Source organism: Puma concolor, chromosome D2 (genome assembly GCF_028749965.1).
Source record: "Puma concolor isolate L17-30 chromosome D2, mPumCon1.1.hap2, whole genome shotgun sequence".
Lineage (NCBI taxonomy): Eukaryota > Metazoa > Chordata > Mammalia > Carnivora > Felidae > Puma > Puma concolor.
This window is the reverse complement of record NC_141677.1, coordinates 58,552,286-58,572,910: the sequence shown is the minus strand read 5'-3', so window position 1 is coordinate 58,572,910 and position 20,625 is coordinate 58,552,286. Positions and strand designations below refer to the sequence as shown.

At 41.4% G+C, this 20,625-nt stretch overlaps 1 protein-coding gene across 2 annotated transcripts in view; it reads left to right on the top strand.

The window, feature by feature from the left end:
• HPSE2 (heparanase 2 (inactive)) overlaps positions 1 to 20,625 on the top strand; it is a 663,646-nt gene that overhangs the window by 521,570 nt on the left and 121,451 nt on the right. For both annotated transcript variants that reach the window (XM_025917871.2, XM_086680598.1), the window contains exons 8-9: positions 6,092 to 6,198; positions 11,357 to 11,471. In XM_025917871.2, coding sequence (XP_025773656.1) covers positions 6,092 to 6,198; positions 11,357 to 11,471 — 222 coding nt within the window. The remainder of the gene's footprint in view (positions 1 to 6,091; positions 6,199 to 11,356; positions 11,472 to 20,625) is intronic.

Sequence of the window (20,625 nt, the reverse complement as noted above, 5' to 3'; positions counted from 1 at the left end):
GGTTTTCATGGCATGCTTTTATTTTTCCTGATCTCTAAGGTGGTTTTTGCATTCAGGGTACTGCTTCCAATTCTTTGACCAGTTTAGTTGCCCTGTCTTAGGTCATACAACTTCTTTAAAGAGTGAGAGTCTCCTGTGAGCTTGTGCATGGGCAGGTTTGGAATTATATTGACTTCTTCATGTGACTAGAGCACCACAGTCTCCAGTTAAGCACTTACTCTGTGCCAGGCACTCTCCTAGGAAGTAAATACAAAAGTAAACACTATAGGATCCCTGCCTTCACAGTGAGGGACCTTTAGTAAATATAATAAAGAACAAGAACTGATAGTTCAGGGTTCCTAAGAAGTAGTCCATAGATTCCTGGATTCCTTTGTTAGATCATAAATGATGGTTCAGAATCTTACCACCAAATTGTAACACTCTTTAGCATGAGTTCATTTGAATTCATGCATCACCTTAGATGGGCACACATAAATGTTCATCTGCTACACCTGCTGTCACTTCCTGCTAATTCTCAGGATCTTCCTGTGATGGGCCTACTGTGATTTATCCTTTGACTAGTAATCAGGATCACTGACAACAATGTCAAGTATTATTCCAGTTCATGGATGAGGAAATTGAGGCTAGAGTAGCCACAGAAATAACAGAACTTGGGGCGCCTGGGTGGCTCAGTTGGTTAAGTGGCCAATTTCGGCTCAGGTCTTGATCTTACATCTCATGCAGAGCCTGCCTGGGATTCTCTCTCTCCCTCTCTCTCTGTCCCTCCCCCACTCTCATGCACACACATGCTCTCTCTCTAAATAAATAAATAAACTTAAAAAAGAGAGAAATAATGGAACTTTAACATATTTATCTTTTCACAGTTTTCATTATAAATGTGTATATGATTTCGTCACAGCTACAGTGATCTTGGCATAAATCACTTCATATCCCTTTCTTGTTTAAATCCCTCAAATAGCTTTCCATCACACTCAGAATGAGAAACATCCATCCTTTCTTCTCTTTTTTTTTGTTTTGTTTTATTTTATTTTATTTTATTTTATTATATTTTATTTTATTTCATTTTATTTTATTTTCATCATGATAAGTGTACTCTTAAATTCCAAACCCTATTTCCCCTATTCCCCACCCCTGCCAGTAACCATCAGTTTATTCTCTATAGTTAAGAGTCTGTTTTTTGTTTTGTCACTCTCTCTCTTTTTTATCCTTTGCTTGTTTTGTTTCTCAAATGCCACATATTCCACATTCCCCTACTCACTATACTCCAGATGGTCTTCTCTTGGTTCTACAAACAGCAGTCCTATTTCCATATCTTGTCCTTTTCCTGTGCTGCTCCTACCAATCCATGAAGGGGCTGGTTCCCTTGTCACTCAGGTCTAAGCTCAGATACCATCTTTCCAGGGAGGTGACCTGAGTACTATCTAAAGTGTCCACCGCCCCCCGCCCCCGCCGCCCCACACCTCCTGCCAAGTTACTTTCTATCAGATTACTCTCTTTAATTTTCTTCCTAGCTCTTATTATTTCTAAATTTCTTTTTTTTATTTACTCATTCATTGTTAGTCTTTTCCCCTTGACTAAAATGTAAGCCAAAGAGAACAGAGCCTTGTCCTGTTTCACTTATTGCTGTATTCCTGCCCCTAGAATCTGTTTGGCATATAGAAGGTGCTCAATAAGTATTGGTTAGAGTGAATGAATAAATGTATTTGGTAATGCCTTAGTGTTTTGGGATGGAAACCCTTAGCCCTTTTCTAGTCCCACTTTTAGATATTTCCCTTAGGTAATTTCATCCACTCTGGTGGCTTTTTCTACCGCTCTGTCTCCCATATTTGTTGTTTATGTAATTTTCACTTACATAATCAAAGATACTCTTGACTGTTGAGGGATAGGAGCCAAGGGAACTGGCAATAATATTATAAAATACTAATACATTTTAACATTTTGTATTTAGAAGGAACTTAGATTTCATCTACTCCGAATTCATGGCTTACATGTCGATGAAGAAAGTTCAAGATAATAATAAGCCAAAAATCTCACAGCTAGTGGGTAGTAGAACCCAGAACTTCCAGGGTACTTTACTGTTTCCACAGTAGTTATCTGCCTGTTAGACTCTATCTCTCCTTTTGCTAATGACACCAACACACACACACACACACACACACACACACACACGCGCGTGCACACACACACACACACACACACAGAGTTTTATTTTATTGAGATAAAATTCACATGCCATGAAATTGTGCATACCCTTTAGAAGTGTGCAATTCTGTAGTTCTTAAGGTATTCACAGAATTGTGAAACCATCTATTTAATTTTAGAACATGTTCATCACCCCCTAAAGAAACCACATATCTATTTGTAGTCATTACCCCCTCTCCATTTCTCCCTCCATTCTCCAGCCCTAGGAAACAACTAATCTACTTTCTGTCTCTACAGACTAACCTATTTTGGACATTTCGTGTAGCAGAATCAGACACTAAGTGGCCTTTTGTGTCTGGCTTCTTTCACTCAGCTTAATTATTTCAAGGTTCATTATGTTGGGACACCTGGGTGGCTCAGTCAGTTGAGCATCTGACTCTTCATTTCAGCTCAGGTCATGATCCCAGGATCATGAGATTGAGCCCCGAATCAGGCTCTGTGCTGAGCATGGAGGCTGCTTAAGATTCTCTCTCTCTTTCTCTCTCTCTCTCTCTCTCTCTCTCTCTCTCTGTCTCTCTGTCTCTCTCTCCCTCTGCCCCTTTCCTTTGTTCATGCTCTAGCTCTCTCTCTAAAAAAAAAAAAAAATTAAGTTCATCATGTTGTAGTTTTACTTTTTTGTTTTGTTTAATCCCTTTTCTCTAACTGCCTTATTTTAATGTCTTTTTTTATATGTTTATTTTTTTAATGTTTATTTATTTTGAGAGAGAGAGAGAGAGCAGGTAGGGGAGGGATAGAGGGAGAGGGAGAGAGAGAGAATCCCAAACAGACTCCATGCTATCAGAGTACAGAGCCCAATGTGGGGCTCGATCTCATCAACCATGAGATCATGACCTGAGCCAAAATCACGAGTTGGATGCTTAACCACCTGAGCCACCCAGGTGCCCCTTAATATCTATCTTTGAACAAAAATTAAACTCTGAATATCTTGGAAGCCAAAGGCAACAAAGAAAAATACAAATATATTTGTTAGCTCTTGTTAGCTGTAAAGGAAGCACAAAGTTTATCAAGAACACAGTTTTTGTAGCAATATGTTTTGAGGGGAACCATCAATGCAGTCCAATTTCACCATATGGCTCTGTCTTTTGATCATCTAAGGTATATTTCTTGTTTTCTTATTTATACTATTTCCAGTTCTCTTTGGGTTGGGCATGGTGAGCAGTATCGAGAAGGGAGAGAGAACTACCTTGTGGTGTCCTCAGTGACACTTGTCTTTCTGAGTACAAGGGGGAATTCTTACTCAATTTTTAATAACCCTCCAATTTGACCTCCACTATTAATTCTCAGGATCTTTCTTTCATTTTTGATCACAATCCTTACTTCTTTTTTTAAAAAAAAATTTTAACATTTATTTATTTTTGAAAGACAGAGAGAGACAGAGCATAAGCCAGGGAGGGGGAGAGAGAGGGGGCAGAGACATAGAATCCGAAGCAAGCTCCAGGCTCTGAGCTGTCAGCACACAGCCTGATGCGGGGCTCAAACTCACAGACAGACCATGAGATCACTACCTGAGCCGAAGTCGGAGGCTTAACCAACCCAGGCGCCCCACAATCTTTACTTCTACATCAAATTGGTGAAAAATTTTTACAACTTTATTCCTGAAAAGTTCAAGCACTTTGCCAACTCTTATTCTAAAGTAGGTCTCAAATAATGCAAATACTCTAGTAGATGAGGGGAGAGGACAAGCGTTATGCCTAGGGAGAGATGACAGGAGGAATATGATTGTTTGCTGATGTCTGCCTATGGGTTTTGGAAAAGGAAAGTTCTGGCATTTATGCTATGTCTCATATTATTTTTTTTCTTTTTTCGGATCTGAGGTAAAGGGAATTAAATTAAAATCATCATGCTCCTCAACCACAGCAAACTATTATCATCAGTTCATGCAAAAGCCTTGCATTTGTTTTGATTTTCACCTCGATCTCTAATCTGTGCTCACATTCACCTCCCTCTTAAACATGCCTTCCTTCTGTGTTTGATACAGGTCCTTAAGAGACATGTATCTTTATAAACTATTTCATCTTATTGGATGTAACTGAGTACATAAGTAATATTGTGACCTAAATTTCATTCCGTTGGTATTTTGTTAACTCACCACTAAATCTTTAAAGCTAATTTACGTTGCTAGATTTACATTGAATCTATTGTTCTAACTGCTGCATAATGTCTTATGGTATGTATCTACCATCTTTTACTTTTCCATTCCTCCTGCAATGGAAACCTGTGTCAAACAATGACATAGTAAACATCCTCGTACTTGACTCCTTAGAGGCCTGAGGAAGAATTCCTTTGGTTTGCATGTCTAAAAGAAAAATTGGTGGCCCATTGGATCTAAATACACTGTTGTCTTTATCCAGCCCCCTTGTGCATAAATGGCATCCCCATCCTACCTCCTATACTAACTATTGCTGCAGGGACGTGAGCTGGGCAGATCCACAGCTGTAACCAGCTTAGTGCTGTCGTGATACGGTACAACCTTGCTTCTTATTTCCTGCTCTGGGACTTCTCTAAGACAGAGATGCAGAACTCAGGGAACCTGCTCAACACTTATGCCTACACAATTAAATGGGGTAATGGGGAAGAGCAGAGGTTACAGTCCCAAGGCTACTCTTGACCTTTTGGAGGATAGGAGCCAAAGGATAAGTTTGCTTCCTCTTGAATTCCCTTGGGAGAAAGTTCTGAGACATATAGTTCTTAAGACTCTTACCAAGTTCCCTGTGGAATTGAGTGTAAGTTGCCAACACTGGTTGCCAGTTTGGAAACCCATCCTGGTATTGGTTTTCCCTTTTCCCTAATTCAGCCCTGCAGTTCCTCATTCCTGTTCCCTGTTATGACTTCCCCCAATGAATTACCTATAGATAAGCCTTTGTCTCAGCCTCTGTTTTTAGGGGCACCCAAAGTACATGATCCCTAAATACTGCCAGATTGCTATCTAGGGGATCTGGGCCTTAATCTGGGTAGTATGGCCAGCTTCCAACTTGTGGACCAGAGACTGGGCCATTTTAAAACTTCAGAGGGCCACCTTTTAACAAGATGCTGTTCTTCTGCTTAGAAAGTTCCCTAGGTAGGATCTTTCACCCCTGGATCAGTGATTTTTTTTTTACATTCACTGCAGTTATTCTCCAAAATATGGTTGTAATATATATACGTGCCTTGGTGATTATAAAATACTTCTCACAAACATTGACCTCTGCCTTCATGATTCATGACTTCTAATGCATGGATAGTAGACTCATCCTGGCATGTGCCATACAAGAGTATTAAGAAAATTTCCTTCAAGGGGCACCTGGGTAGCTCAGTCGGTTAAGCGTCCAACTTCTGCTCAGGTCATGATCTCACGGTTTGTGGATTCAAGCCCCACATCTGACTCTCTGCTGACAGCTCAGAGCCTGTAACCTGCTTCAGATTCTGTGTCTCTCTCTCTGCCCCTCTCCCACTCATGCTCTGTCTGTCTCTCTCTCAAAAATGAATAAACATGAAAAAAAAAACTTTAAAAAAAGAAAATTTCCTTCTCAATACTTGTTAATAGAGAGAGATCATATGATTTATACTTTCCAGTGACTGGTGTTGCATTCAACTTGTGTCCTAGAAAATGCACTTGTCCTACTGTCACATTTTCACTTGGGTTTACTTAGGAAAAAAATGATCATTTCTTTGAGTGGACATGTGTCAGTGTTAATGTGTGTGTGTGTGTGTGTGTGTGCGCGCGCGCGCGTGCACGCATGCACGTGCGTCAGCTCATTGCATGGGGTGAGTCATCATGAAAAAAGCACAGATCATGACCATCTGGGAGCAAGGTATCAACAGAACTCCCTTAAGGGAATGTGTGTTCCTTCTCACTTGGGAGTAACTTTTAAAAATCTCATATCCCCTTCTGCTTCTGTTATGTGAACAGGTGGTTAATACATACACCCCAGGAAAGAAGATTTGGCTTGAAGGTGTGGTGACCACCTCAGCTGGAGGCACAAACAATCTATCAGATTCCTATGCTGCAGGATTCTTGTGAGTAACACATGCAATTTCATTCCCAGGGACTTTGAGGAAAGAAAGTGTGTTATTCTGCCTATTGGAGGGGGAGGTTCATTTCCTATTGAAAGTTCTTTATCTGTTCCTTTGTGAATGGGTTTAACCCATTCAACAAACAGTGATAAGTGACTTCCCTGGATCCTAAGACGTCAAGCACAGGCATCAGAGCAAAGATAGTAGTAACAGTAGCAGTAGTAGTGACCATAATAGTCATATGACCTTTATTTAATGTCTATAGTTCAAAACACAGTGCAGACAACATACAATTTCTCATCCATTTTTCACCATAGTCCTAGGAAATAGGTAAGAGTAAGATCGGAGGAACAGAAAGAGGAGCTAAGAAAAGGTGTGGGAGATTAGTGCCATAATAATGATAAATAATAATAATTTTAACTATATGTGTTACATGCTTTCTGAAGTGCTCTTTCTATATCTAATAATTTAACAACCAGTGATACAGTTACTATTATTTTACAACAATCCAAAAAGATAGATGTGAGAGCTTTGACTCAAGCCCAGGCAATCTGCTTCAGAGTCAAGCCTCTTTGCCACTACCTTAGACCATCTTCCTTTCTGCTTCAAAAGCAGTGGTAGTCATGCAAAGGAAACAGTAGTTTCTGTCCCTGGGAAGATCAGGAAGGGCTTCATGGACAAAGTGGCATTTGAGTGGGACATAGAAAGATTACTCTAATTTCTATAGGTGGAGAATGGTGGTGATAGTGGAGGAGAGCATGCTAAGCAGAAGGAACATTTCCGGCAAAGGCACAGGGGAGGGGAAATGATTCGTGTGAAGAAAGCCTCAGTAGCTACAGGGATGTAGTGAGGGTTGAGACAAGGGAGGAGTTTTCCGTCAAGCATGGAAGGCCTTGAAAGCCAGGCAGAGGAAATGAAGCCTTGTTCTATACTCCATGGCAAGCCATTGAAGATTTTGGAGGAAGAGATACCATCTGACCTGTGTTTTTAAATGTTGGCTCTGAGAATAGTATGCACAAGAGTTTGGAGAGGCAGGAGATGGGAAAGTGGATTTGAAGGCTACTGCAGTTTTCTGAACGACTTAACACCAGAAGCGTAAAGGGCTCTGACTGGCCTGCCAGCATCATGTGGCAGGGACAGACCCCTCAGGACCACAGACTAACCAAATGCCCTGTTCCTGTTCCATTCTAGTCCTGTGGCCCTGGTTTTTTGTGGTTTTTTTTTTTTTTTTTGGTTTTTTTTTTTTGTCTGAGCAAGGTCCTCCTAAGAAGTGAGCTCACAAAGCCCTGAGCTTTGTGTTTCACTACTAACAGCTGTTCCTAATTATACACTCGTAGTTTCCCTCCATTAAGGCTTATTTTAATACATTTATAAAAGACAAATCAAGCCAGTCAAGCAGATTGTCTTTGCAGATGGAATCCTGGCACATGCAGATGAAGATAATGAGTCAGTAAAATATATGATGATACCTTGTGTCTTTGATTCTTGTGTTCTCAGCACCTACCATTGAGTGGCACAGAGCAGTTGTTCAGTGAGCATGGTTCAAATGAATGAAATGGAATGAATCAGCATTTGATACAGTGGTTCTGAGAGTCTTCTTTCAATAATACGCTTCCCACCAGGTTTCACTGTGAGCCGTGGGGTAAGGATGAGAAGCCAGTGGCAGTTAGTATGGCAGGGAGGGGCCTCTGAGAATCAGCAGAGGAATGGCTTTTGCGCAGCCATCGTAGACAGACTTCGCTGCAGGGCCAGCAAGCAGCCCAGTTGTAACTGTTTTCCTGAGCATTCTTCCCTTTAGGGAATGATGTGAAATGAGAAACACCACAGCCCTTCGGGGCGGGGGGGGGGGGGGGACTGGAAAGATATCTGAGCACCAGCCAAATATCCATAGATCTCTGTGGTCACTTTGCAATAAATCCAGATCAACAGAGTTGTTCAGGGTTAGGTTGTAGTTCAGGTATTCAGTGTGTGGTTGACACAAATCAAATGAAAACTAGCTCACTTGGCTCCTGGTTCTCTCTTACCTCTTTATCACCCATTTGCTCTCACCTCTGCTGGCAGCACCCAGCCAAGTGTCCTTCGAGTCTAGTTCTCCAAGGGATGTAAATTGCTTCCTTGAGGGGAGGGGGGAATTGAAGCATTCTAAGAAGCTCCAGAAGACTAGCAAGATTCCTTGGAAAAAGGCACCTTTCAGGCTTTTTTTCATATATGGCATAACTGAGAGCTTGCCAGGACACTTGAATGTTTATTCATGAAGCAGAATTCTCTGCTGCCAAGTATTCAAGGGTAGTTTTCCCAGTTAGGGCTTTGTGATTCTCTGATGCACCACAGATATACCCTTGGCACACTACTGTGTCTCTAGCACCCAGTAGTGTCTGCCACCCAGTAGATATTCAACAAACTTTTGTGGAATGGAAAATAATGGCCGCAGTAGTATCCTTGGTGGGATATACCAGTCATCTTGCCACTTTTCTATACTTGTGCATGAAAGGGAGACTTGGAACACCATTTATTTCCCCTGTCAGAGTGCTTAGTATTTACAAGAGGAAGAAGAAGACAACTTAAGTACAAACCATTCCACTCTGAAGAGTACGGGGAAGGAGAGGTTCTGGCTATAGTCCTTTTGAACGCTCCAGACCAGAACGTGCATAGAGGATATGGGTTTGGAAAGGAGGATGTATATTCTTCTCTCTCACTTTAGAGTTCCTTCAAAAACTGCCCATACTAGGAAAACAACATCAACAACAAAGACAAGCCAGATTTACTAGTTAGCATTCATTTGTTGAGTATATATTTTTTGCGGATCACTGTTATAGGGTCTGCAGAGGTCACAAATAGGAATTTATACATTTGTATAAATGAATACAGGTATTTACATACCCAGTGCTTTACAAATGACTTACATGGTCACACAAGCATTTTCGTATCTATCCTCAATGCTGAGAACAAGGTCTGGCATTTACAGCCGATTAATTAATGTTGTTGAATGAATAATGAATGAATGAACAAATGGAATATTTTAAATTCCAAAATACATTGGTATCCAGCTGCGGCTAGATGTGATTATGTGTTTACTTATCATTTCATTTCTTCATTCAGCAAGCATAGGGATAGAAGGGTGAATTAGACATACTTGTTTTTATAGATAAATACTTGTTAGATATAAATCCTATTGTATTTGTGCTACATTAGTGGAAAGAGCACTGACTTAGGAGGCATCAGTCCAGAATTCACATGATAGTTCTACCCCAGGACATTAATATGTGTCTCAGTGGCTAAAGGAAAAACCAAATGGGGTTGGTAAATTAATAAAAATAATAAAGGCAAATAGCTTAGCCATGTGATATTCCCAAAGTAATTTCAGTTCCCGGGTCACAGTGTCCCAGTCTGAACAACAACAACAACAACAACAACAACAGTTCTATTACATAATTGTTGGATTTTCTTTTTTATTTAAAACTTTTGTTTTTGCATTTTTCTTTGTTTTGTTTTTATAACTCTAATTATCAGTAAATATTTCTTAGTTTTTATGAGAATAAAATAATTGTCAATGTGAAACAGATTTTAAAATGCTAATAATATTCATTCATAACATAAAAATTAGCAATGTGCTTTATTCTAGTAAAGAAAAAGCTTAATTCTACAAGTCACTGGTTTGGCATTCCATATGGTTTCAAATTTGGGAAATCATAACTATGCATAATTTGTCCCTAGTATGCTGAATGCTGATTCTCAAAGTTCCTCCAATCTAATTTTGTCCGGATCAATGTCAACTTAACAGAGTGTGAAGCACCCACATTACACTAGGAACTGAGATGAGTGTTTTGGGTACAAAGCTAAACCATTGTGTCTGTTCTCAGTTAGCTCATAACCAACTGGAAGACAGCAGAGAAGAAAGAAAGAAATTATCGTGGGCAGGCAGAGGGTATAAATAAGAGTTCTGGGAAGGTACAGAGGAAAAAGGTACTACTGTTCTGTACCAGCAGGGTTTGGAAGGAGATGGCACTTGACTTGGAGACATGTTAACAGATGGGAAGAAATTTGCCAGATAAGGTGGGTTAGAGAAGGAGAGGAAGGGAATTCTAAGCAGAAGTTAAAACATGTATGGAGACTCAGGTGAGTATGTCAAAGCATCCTCGTTTGGGGCAGCCAAGAATAGTTTTAGAGTCAGGGAATGGAATTTAGGGTGAGAGCAGAGGGGAGAAGAGGTACAGATTATAGGCTCATGCGCATGCTCAGGAAAGATTGTGAAATGCCTTATCTTTTACAATGGAAGACTGAAGCTCCCAGTCACATTTATCTTACATATATTCTTACAATTAGAAATTTCCCTAAGTTTCAGAATTTGGAATACAGAAGAAAATTAAATGAATAAGTGAATGAGTGAACAAATTGAATGAATAAATAATAAAGGCAGAGTTAGCAGTGGGTGTTGGAAGAACCAAGAGGGAAGTACTTTTGAAGGATAGCATGCCCTGGAAAGTGGGTATTTGGCATAGTGGAATATGTGATAATGTGTGAACAATGCAGGTCCTTAATTGTGATATGTGTAATGGTAGCATACTTGAATCTCTGCATGGTTAATTATAGTGCCAAGGAAAATTATTATTTTATTGACTGTTGACAGTGATATATGAGGGATGCAAATGGCTGACCCCTTCTTGAACCGATAGGTCATAAGAGTATGTTAGAGTCCCAGGAAAGGTACATGTATGGTGATAGGGTGCAAGCAGAGGAGTTTGAGTGACAGAGAGTATGGTGTGCATGCTCCTGTGATTGTGTCCCATGGCCAGGGGGTGGGGGGATGATAATTAGGCTTACAAGTGGCTAGGGTATTCATTTTAGTTAGTTCATTTTTTTTTAAATTTTACTTCTTTATAGGAGTAAGTCATTAGCAACAAAATATTCTATGACCAAGGGCAATTCATTTTCCTCCTCTGGATCTCTGCTTCTTTTCCTATAAAATGAAGAGGCTGGATTTGAAAATCCCTAAAGTGTCTTCCAGCTATGTACTCACTGCTTAAAATAATCTTCCTTAAAGTACTAGGTAAATTTCATGGTGGGTGTTGGTGTATATGCATGTGTGTTAGCCAATCCCGACAAAGCTTGTTATATGGCACTTTTAAGATGTATTGATGTAGCATTTTTTCCTGATTTTTAGATGGTTGAACACTTTAGGAATGCTGGCCAATCAGGGCATTGACGTTGTGATACGACACTCATTTTTTGACCATGGATACAATCACCTTGTGGACCAGAATTTCAACCCATTACCAGTAAGTGTGAGATAAAGATTCCTAACTCCTTTTCCATGTGATTCAGTTGTTTTGACTATACCTTGTTCCACAATGGGAGAATTTTTCTCCTCCCTCTGTTACCTGTTAATTTCATAAATTGGACAAAAGCATTCATGTCTTTGTTCTCTTGACCCATTTCACAGACTTTTGGCTTCACTACACACATCTATATATACACACCTATGTAATATGCATGTGTGTATATACATATATACATTTATATATGTATATGAATTTTTATATATTTATATATTTGTTTACTACCATTATTTAAACAAACCTTGTGCAGTTGAGATTCCACATCTACTTGTGGCCTGTTTGAACTCTGCTTGAGAGTGAATTTTTCCAGATTGTTTTCTTTTAATGCTAATAGGAGACATTAGTTAACGTCAGATGCAACATGTTGAAAGCAGATGGGTGCGTGTTGGCCATGATCAGATGCAGTATGAACCCATCTCTTGGGAGTGGCTTAAGTGCACTTACAGTTAGGTGTTGATCCCTATGTGATAATGAGGGGATTTTCCCAGAACACCAGCTTCTCTGGGAAAAGGAAGGCTAAAGAAGAATGGCAGGAGCAGAGAACTTCGTTTGGTTCATGCCTGTATTGACCAATCAGAGAGATCCCGCTTAGTCCAGAAAGCTGCACTCATCAGAAATATTACATGGATTATCCTTTTCACAGACATCGTGGTCATGGAGAAAGGTCAGACTCCTCTCATTAGCTCACAGACTATGAGAGCTGGGGTTCCCCTTTGAGGAGATCCGGTCGCATCTCCGGTAACAGAGGAACTGAGGGGCAGTGGGTGGCTAAATCAGTTAAGCAGCCGACTTCGGCTCAGGTCATGATCTCGAGGTTCTTGAGTTCAAGCCCTATGTCAGGCTCAGTGCTGACAGCTCAGAGCCTGGAGCCTGCTTCGGATTCTGCGTCTCCCTCTCTCTTTGCCCCTCCCCACTTTGTGCTCACGCTCTCTCTCAAGCTCTCTCAAAAATAAATAAATGAAAAACAAATGAAAAAAACAAAAACAGAGGAGCTGATAGTCCAGGTAGGAGGAGGGGAAGGGAGATGTAGAGCCAGCTCTAGAACCCATCCCTGCACCCTATCCAGTGCTCTTCCAACAGAATTAGTGCTGCCCTTGGGTTCACACTAAGCAAACCCAAGTGGAATCAGTGAGTGTCTGCCATTTACTTCCTTCTGCCTATTTCTACCCTATATTCCTCTCACTCTCACCCCTGCCCTGAGCCAGGAGGCCTCCAAACCCAGAACAGAGACCAGTGTGGCACCCAACAGTACCATTTTCATGTCTCCAAAGAATCCCTCTAGATTAGAGTACTCGGTAATGATTATATCACTGATTGTACATAACTCCAGTCAAATCACAAGTATTAAAACTGATTAGCACAGTCGCTTTTGTTCGCAGGCCGGGATACCTCTGTGAAAGTGTGTGTGTTTGGGGGCCGGGGGGGGGAAGGCAAGCTGATGTACAGTGCAGAGGGAATTTTCAGTTTGTTTATTTGAGCTCATAAGCTTGTAGAGATAAAACAAAATAATTAGAAAAGTCTCTATGAGGTGTCAGCATTAAGCAAATATAATGTCATACAAAAATAAATATTTATTGACCCATCAGGCACTGGGGAGGAGATTAATAATAAATAAATGAATAAACAAATAATAGAGTACTAGAACAAGAAGATAGTATGGGCTCTTTTGGAATGCATGTACAGGAAGGCTTCTCTGAGAAGGTGACATTTAAGGCAAGAGCCCAATGACAAGGAACCAGCCATGCGGATTTTGAAGAGGAACTTTCAGGTAGGGGAAGGGGCTAGCATAAAGCCTCCAAGGCAGGAATGGACTGGGCATGTTTGAGAAAACACAAGGACACCAGAGTGATGGGGGCCTGACAGAGAAGGGGGAGACTGGTTGGACATGAGGCCACATAGATCACATAGGGCTTTGTCAGTTAACAGGAGTTTGACTTTATTGTATGTAGTATGAAAAGCCACTGGAGGGTTTTATGCAGGGAAGCAATACAATCTAGCTTATATTTTTAAAAGATCTAGTATAATTAATGCATCAGCTGTTATTTGTAGTTGTAATAATAATGTACAGACCACTTTCATATATGGTACCTCAATAATGCTCCATATACGCTGTCCTCCCTCTTCTCTGTCCTCCCTTCTTGCCTTTATCCCCTCCCTTCCTCATTCAGATTTCATTCACTCCTCCTGATCATGTACTACATGCTGATAATTATTCCTGGCAGAGGGCCTCTCTGATGAACCAAACAGACAAGGTTCCTGAACCCTTGGAGCTTATAAGCTAATGAAGCATAGTGAAAAATGGAAAATAAATAAACATATAAACAAGGTAATTGCACTTGGTCGTAATTGCTCTGAAGAGAGGCTGGTGAGAGAAGTAGAACTATTTATATTTATTTTGCTGAAGAGGGGGCGCCTGGGTGGCGCAGTCGGTTAAGCGTCCGACTTCAGCCAGGTCACGATCTCGCGGTCCGTGAGTTCGAGCCCCGCGTCAGGCTCTGGGCTGATGGCTCAGAGCCTGGAGCCTGTTTCCGATTCTGTGTCTCCCTCTCTCTCTGCCCCTCCCCCGTTCATGCTCTGTCTCTCTCTGTCCCCAAAAAAATAAATAAAAACGTTGAAAAAAAAAATTTATTTTGCTGAAGAGAAACTAAGGCTCTGTGAAGATATTAAGTGGCTTGTCCAAGGTCAGACAAGTACAAGGAGCTGGGGCTCTCAGAGTTTTGTAGTTAGTTCTACATCTGATTGTCTTCTCTCTTCCTTGAGGTACTCTTTGGTGTCTGTCCTGTGGTCTGAGGCCAATACTTGCTTCATTTGGGTCTGGAGATGGAAATGGGCATCTTAAGGACCTGGAGAGAAGAAAACCTTAAGCTAAAAAAAGATGGTCTTCGGGTGACTAGACAGGCTTGATTTCCAGAGTTGGACAAACCTGGATTCCATATCAGTTCTCTGTGCACCTTTGCTGGCTGTGTGTAGGTTAAAGGTGCAAGTCCTCATGGCATTGGTTCTCCCCAAATGAGTGTTGTTGCAGGGGACTTCCTTTACAAGCCCAGCACAAGAGACCTCACTTGATAGGTGGTGGCAGCAGAGCTCACATGAGTTCATGGCAAGCTAAAGTAAGTCCCAGTGATTCAGCACAACCGCTCAAGTGAACTGGGCAGCTGTATTCCTAGAAAGACCACACTCTGATAAAGTGTAAAAGCACTTAAGGTAGCAGGCTTCAGGCTTTCTTTTTATCTTTCTTTGTGCTAATAAATTCTGCACCTTGTAAGTTGAGAACTTGATAGCTGGGAGAACTTGATCCTGGAAAAAATTTCCTAGGCTAGACCAGGGCACCAAACAGACCTTGCCAGCAGGCTCTGGAATGGGTAATGGAGACAGACCTGGGAGTCATACTGGTTGCCACTTCAGAGAGTTGTGCAGTTGATGACCGAACATTGCCAGTAAAAACTTGTGGATTTTACGTTGTGATTAACTCTTCAAGAGAGTTTGTTGAAAGCTTAGGGGATTCATGAGTTGTGTTTTGATTGTCTTCCAGAAAAACCAGTATTCTCCATTCCAGTTTCTTCAAACCCAGCTCAGTGCATTTAAGGAAAAGACCTTATTAGCAAATACTGTTTTGTTTTTGTTTCTGTTTTGTTGCTGCTCTTAGATAAACTTAGAAAAAAGTGAGGATCTTGGCCTAATGGCTGCTCAGCCCATATCCCATTTTACGCCTCCACCTGCCCAATCAACTTTGATCCCAGCTTGTAGGATTCTAGCAGCTCTGACAAAGCCATTCCAATAGTGCTGCTCCAGTCGAAGGTAAGAGAGAAGATGAGGGTGGCCCTTTAAAAAAGAAACTTGTCTTCACAAAAGATCATTTCCAGCTACATCCCATGTTCTTTATGGTTGTTCCTCTAGAAAAGTGCCAACACTCCTACTGTTGGAGATTTTCCCTCTCCTGGGAAGAGGAGAACATTTAGTTCAGCAGTGCTTCATCACCAACTCCCACCCCTTTCCCCTGACCTGCCTGCCATTGGGAAAGAGGGAATGTGTGAGTCTCCACAGCCAGTCAGCCAGTCAGGGGCTCCCTTGGGAGTAAGTGATGTTTGTGCAGAAGAGATCTGCACATTTGGTGGACATAGTCCAGACCCCACCAGCCGTGGGCATTTCTCCTACGAGAGGGTTTTGGAATTTAGCTTGTGCTTTTTTTAAGAGCTTGATTTACAGAGCTTCCAGGGAAGGGAATGGTGAATTACTAGTCAACATCTTTTTAACTCCCACGCCAGCCGAGCAAATATAATTCAATTCAAAAAACATTGACACTTCAAATGTGTCTGGCTCTGTGCTAGGTATTCTGGGGACACAGAGATAAATAAGATATGGTTCCCTCATCTGCAGAGCTAACAGTCTGGAGTGTGTTTGTGTTTGGGGGATTACAGTTTAGTCTTCTAGAATAAAACAGAAAGCTAGTTCCCACTGGACTGTGTTTTCTCTACTGGGTGTAGTGCTGGTGATAATTATATTTGCTGTCACCTTCTTTTTGCTGATTGTCACTGCTGAGTAATAATATTCAGTTCAACCCAATGCACATTTACTGAGCACTTACTGTATACATCATTCTGTATACTAGGATATAGTCAGTGGTCATAGACTGGAATATTACTCACTAGTTTATGGTGGCATTGAGCCTATGGCTCTGGTTCCCACAGCAACATGCTCCAAGCCAAGCCTTCAGGTGTCATTTGGTTACTGGAAGAAAATTCTGAATCTTAATGGTGCCTGTCTAACTCTGCTGGTTAGCCTGTCACAGGGATGAGGTCCACTCATCCTTGTTTTCCTTGAACATGTAAGACAATGCCCCTGATGCACTGCACAGCTACGACACAGACACAGGATTAGCTTCAGTCTGTCTCTTTCCTGAGAATGTCCAGTTACAAACCCATGTTCCATTGATGCTGGATTAATGCACAATTTCTTCTTGTAAGAACAACACCACTTACATAGGAGGCCTCATGGGGAGCAGCAGGAGCCTGGGACTATGACAGGATTCATAGGTACTGTTCTTAACTCTGCCATTAATTAGCTGTGTATCTTTGGTACCAGTTTTTTCATCACTTAAATTGCAATAAAAAATGTCTTTTCTATCTAGCTCCAAAAGATACTGTTATGTTCCTTGAGAAAATTAGATAGGACAATAGGATTCTGATTATAGGATTCTGATTTCATATATATTTATACACATAGAAAATTACTGGAATCTCTTCATATATCTAAAAGTGGTTTTGTTTGGGTAGTGGGATTATAGACAGTTTTAATTTTCTTCTTTGTGGATTTCTTTTATATGTAAAATTGCTATAGTCAGCATTATTGCTTTTTTAATCTGAAAAAAATAAAGGCTTTAAAAAAATTTTTTTTGATTTTTATTTTAGAAATAGAAAGCACATGAAGGGGAGAGAGGGGCACAGAGAGAGAGAGAGAATCTTTTTTTAAATGTTTATTTATTTTTGTGGGAGAGAGAGAATGCAAACAGGGGAGGGGCAGAAAGGGGGACAGAGGATCCGAAGCAGGATCCACGCTAATAGCAGCAAGCCTGATGTGGGCTCGGACTCACGAACCACGAAATCATGACCTGAGCTAAAGCCAAACATTCAACCAATGGAGCCACCCAGGTGACCCGAGAGAGAGAGAATCTTAAGCAGGCTCCACACTCAGTGTGGAGCCCAATGTGGGGCTCGATCCCATGACCCTGGGATCATGACCTGAACTGAAATTAAGAGTCAGATGCTCAACTGACTGAGCTACCCAGACATCCCTAAGGCATTTTTTTTATTTTTAGTATTTAAAAAAATTTGTTTAATGTTTATTTATTTTTGAGAAAGAGAGAGAGACAGAGTGCAAGCAGGGGAGAGGCAGAGAGAGAGAGAGAGAGAGGGAGACACAGAATCCAAAGCAGGCTCCAGGCTCTGAGCTGTCAGCACAGAGCCTGACGCAGGGCTCAAACTCACCAACCATGAGATCATGACCTGAGCCAAAGTCGGCACTTAACTGACTGCACCACCCAGGCACCCCAAGGCTATTTTTTAAAGAAAAAAATCGTGTTTTGAAAGAATTAAGTCTTTAAATAATTAAGCAAATATTATCCCAGCCTAATTCATTTATTATTCATGATTCATTTATTCATAAACACTCATTACACTTATGCTGTATGCTAGATGCAGTGATGGGCCCTGGGGACACTGTCCTGGCCATCAAGGAGCTTAGAGTATGGATGGAGGACAGAGGAGTCAGCAGGAACTGTGGCAGATGTACTTTAGCAGGACAGAAGAGGAACAGAAGCCAGCCTGGGTGGAGGGCAGGAATGGGACATCAAGGAAGGCTTTCTGGAGGAGACAATGCCTGAGCTGGATCTTGAAGGAGAAAGACATGTTAGCCATAGGAAGAAGAGCTTGGGGTCTGGGGAGGATCTTCCAAACAGAGGCAATAGCATGTGCAAAGGGACAGGGCATCAATTTCCCAGAGTCGTGGCAGATGGATTATGAAAAATTTCTTAGGAAAGCTTTTCCCATTGCTGTCCAGTGGCCACACAGGGTGTGTGAAAATTAAAGAATTTCAAAGCTACAGCCCTGGAGGTGGTGGGGCGGGGGAGGTACAAACCCTAGCCAAACCAGCCTGTGACCTGTTTCTTGGTGTAGCTTCCTTTCTTTTTCTTTTCTTTCCCGTGGGAGCCATCAGGAAGATGAAAGAAGCAGAATGTACCTGTTTAGGGGTAGCTGTGATGTGAAACCCAATCCTCTCATTAGAGGCCCTGACAAAGACTTCTCCATGAGCAGCCTTTCTTTGTGGGGCCCCGCAGCCGCTGAGAGAAGGGCTTCCACCGCTGCGCCATCAATCACTGAGATCCAGGCTGGCTCATGTCAGTGGCCATAGCTCCCGGGCTGCATGCCCAGCAGGTGTGACTTGCTTCTTTCCTCCTCTGTGCCTCTAAACCCTGGCCTCTCAGCTCAGAGCTTGTGGCTGCCCCATCAGACCGGGCTGGCAGCTCTTCTGCCTCAACTGCTTTAAATGGAAGCCCCTCTGATTTTGAACTACCAGTCCTCATCCTTTGCTTAGTTCTCAACCTGAGCGGTGCACATGGGATGCGAGCAACACACCTGAGCACTTACACCAGCTCAGCCTGATGCAGGCTGCCTCGGGCTGGAGAAAGAGCTCTGCGTGTGAAGTCAGAAGGCACGGGCACGGGGTGCAGCACCCTGTTTCCGGCTCTGAAAAGGGGGCCTAACTATGCTGGGGTGGGGAGTGGGGAGTATTTGAAAGCAGTACTTAAAACTATTGGCTTTGGAATCAGGCTGACCTGAGTTTCAAACCCAGCCTCACCATTTACTGGCTTAGTAACCCTCAAAAAAACATCAATCTCCCCTTGTAAAATGGGGGCAACAGAAGTGTCTGTCTCATAGCATTGCTGCAGAGGATGGGACAAGCCAATGCCTGTGTGTCTTTTACCACATAGTAAGTACTCAAAAAGTGTTAGCTGCTGTTATTGTTTATAAAGTCACTTTGTGAGTGTAAAATTCTGTAAGTCATAGTGATAATTATCATTAATGACATGACTTAGATGTAGTGAGATAGTATTCATTTGACTATTTGTACAGATAATCTGGAAATCAACGAAAATAATGGTAAGTATCATATGAAAAGTAGATATTTTTGCAAAAATTAAATTACAGGAAAACTAGAGAAACAAAAAAAGGAAGCGTGATTCTTGCCCTTGAGAGGGATTGACTGCAAATGGTTAAAGACAAACTAAAAATTACGATTTATTTTCCTCCCGAGAAGACGCTGCCAACCTTTCCCAGTGAAGGCAATGAAGGCAGTAACCACACTGCAATACCAACTCTAACACCTTCATTTGGTATTTATAAATGGCCCAATAAGCCCTGGCAACCATGATATGTCACATCAAAGTGCTAATGACAGCACATTACGTGAATCACCGAGAAGCAACAATTGAAAATCTCTCACTGCCATCAACCATTTATATTGCCCCCAGATTGCAGTTCTGAGGGATTTCAGCTACGGGAAGGCGTGCGGCAACCTAAATAAATTAGGGAGAAGAAGCAATTATAGCCGCATGGCATTTGAGCTCAGGAGCGGGTGCCATCCTCAGAGCGGCCTTCACATGATGGAGGAGCAAGGCAAGCTCTGGAAATGAGAGAAGCCGCACCTCACCTAACCTCATCAGTTCACCTAAAACACTGAGAAGGACGTTGTTTAAAAATAATCTGACACGAAAGAGAGGAATGGAGGGAGGGGGGAAGAGAAAAGGGAGAAAAAATAGAATGCTCTTTGGTGGGTTGGAAAGATCCTTTGCGACCGCCACAGTTTGACAAACTTAAGGTTATTTCTTAAGCATTCTATTAAAAACCTACGGGCACAATGAGGTCTGGTTATGACATTTAGGAACCAACAGGACTCTGATAGAAGTGACCTGAAAGCCAAAGAGAATACATTACGTTCTTTCTAACTCAATTGTGTTTTTGTTGTTGTGTAAATAAAAGCAGGAGTCTTGTAAAATAGAGATAGAATAAATACACAGGAATTTTGTTTTTAATACCTATTTAAATATACACTGTAAATTTTTAAAAATCTATCTGTCATTAGCTACCTCACTTTCAACTATTACCAATCTCTGATTTGGTTTTAAGCATTGAAAGGACTAAATAGAACACATCATTTTGACTCACTTTAAACTTAACTTGAGCAGGCCTGTCTTCTACTCCGGAATTCACTGTTCTCGTCTTGACGTCAAAATCCTTATAGCCTCTCTTCATTAGAACGGTGAATCTCAAGCCTACGCACATTACAGTCGCCTAGGGGGCTTTTAAAAAATACCTGTGCTTAGGCACCACCACCAGGGATTCTGATTCACTTGGTCTGTAGAGGATACCAGGTGTTGGTATTTTTTAAAGCTCCCTGAGTGATTCTAATATGCAGCCAGATTTGAGAACCACTGGGTTAGAAGTTTTTATTTACCCTGATTAAATAGAAATTATCTTCCCCTTTTCTCTTTTGTACTTAACTTTTGCTTCACCTATCAAGATATTAACAAAATTTTAAT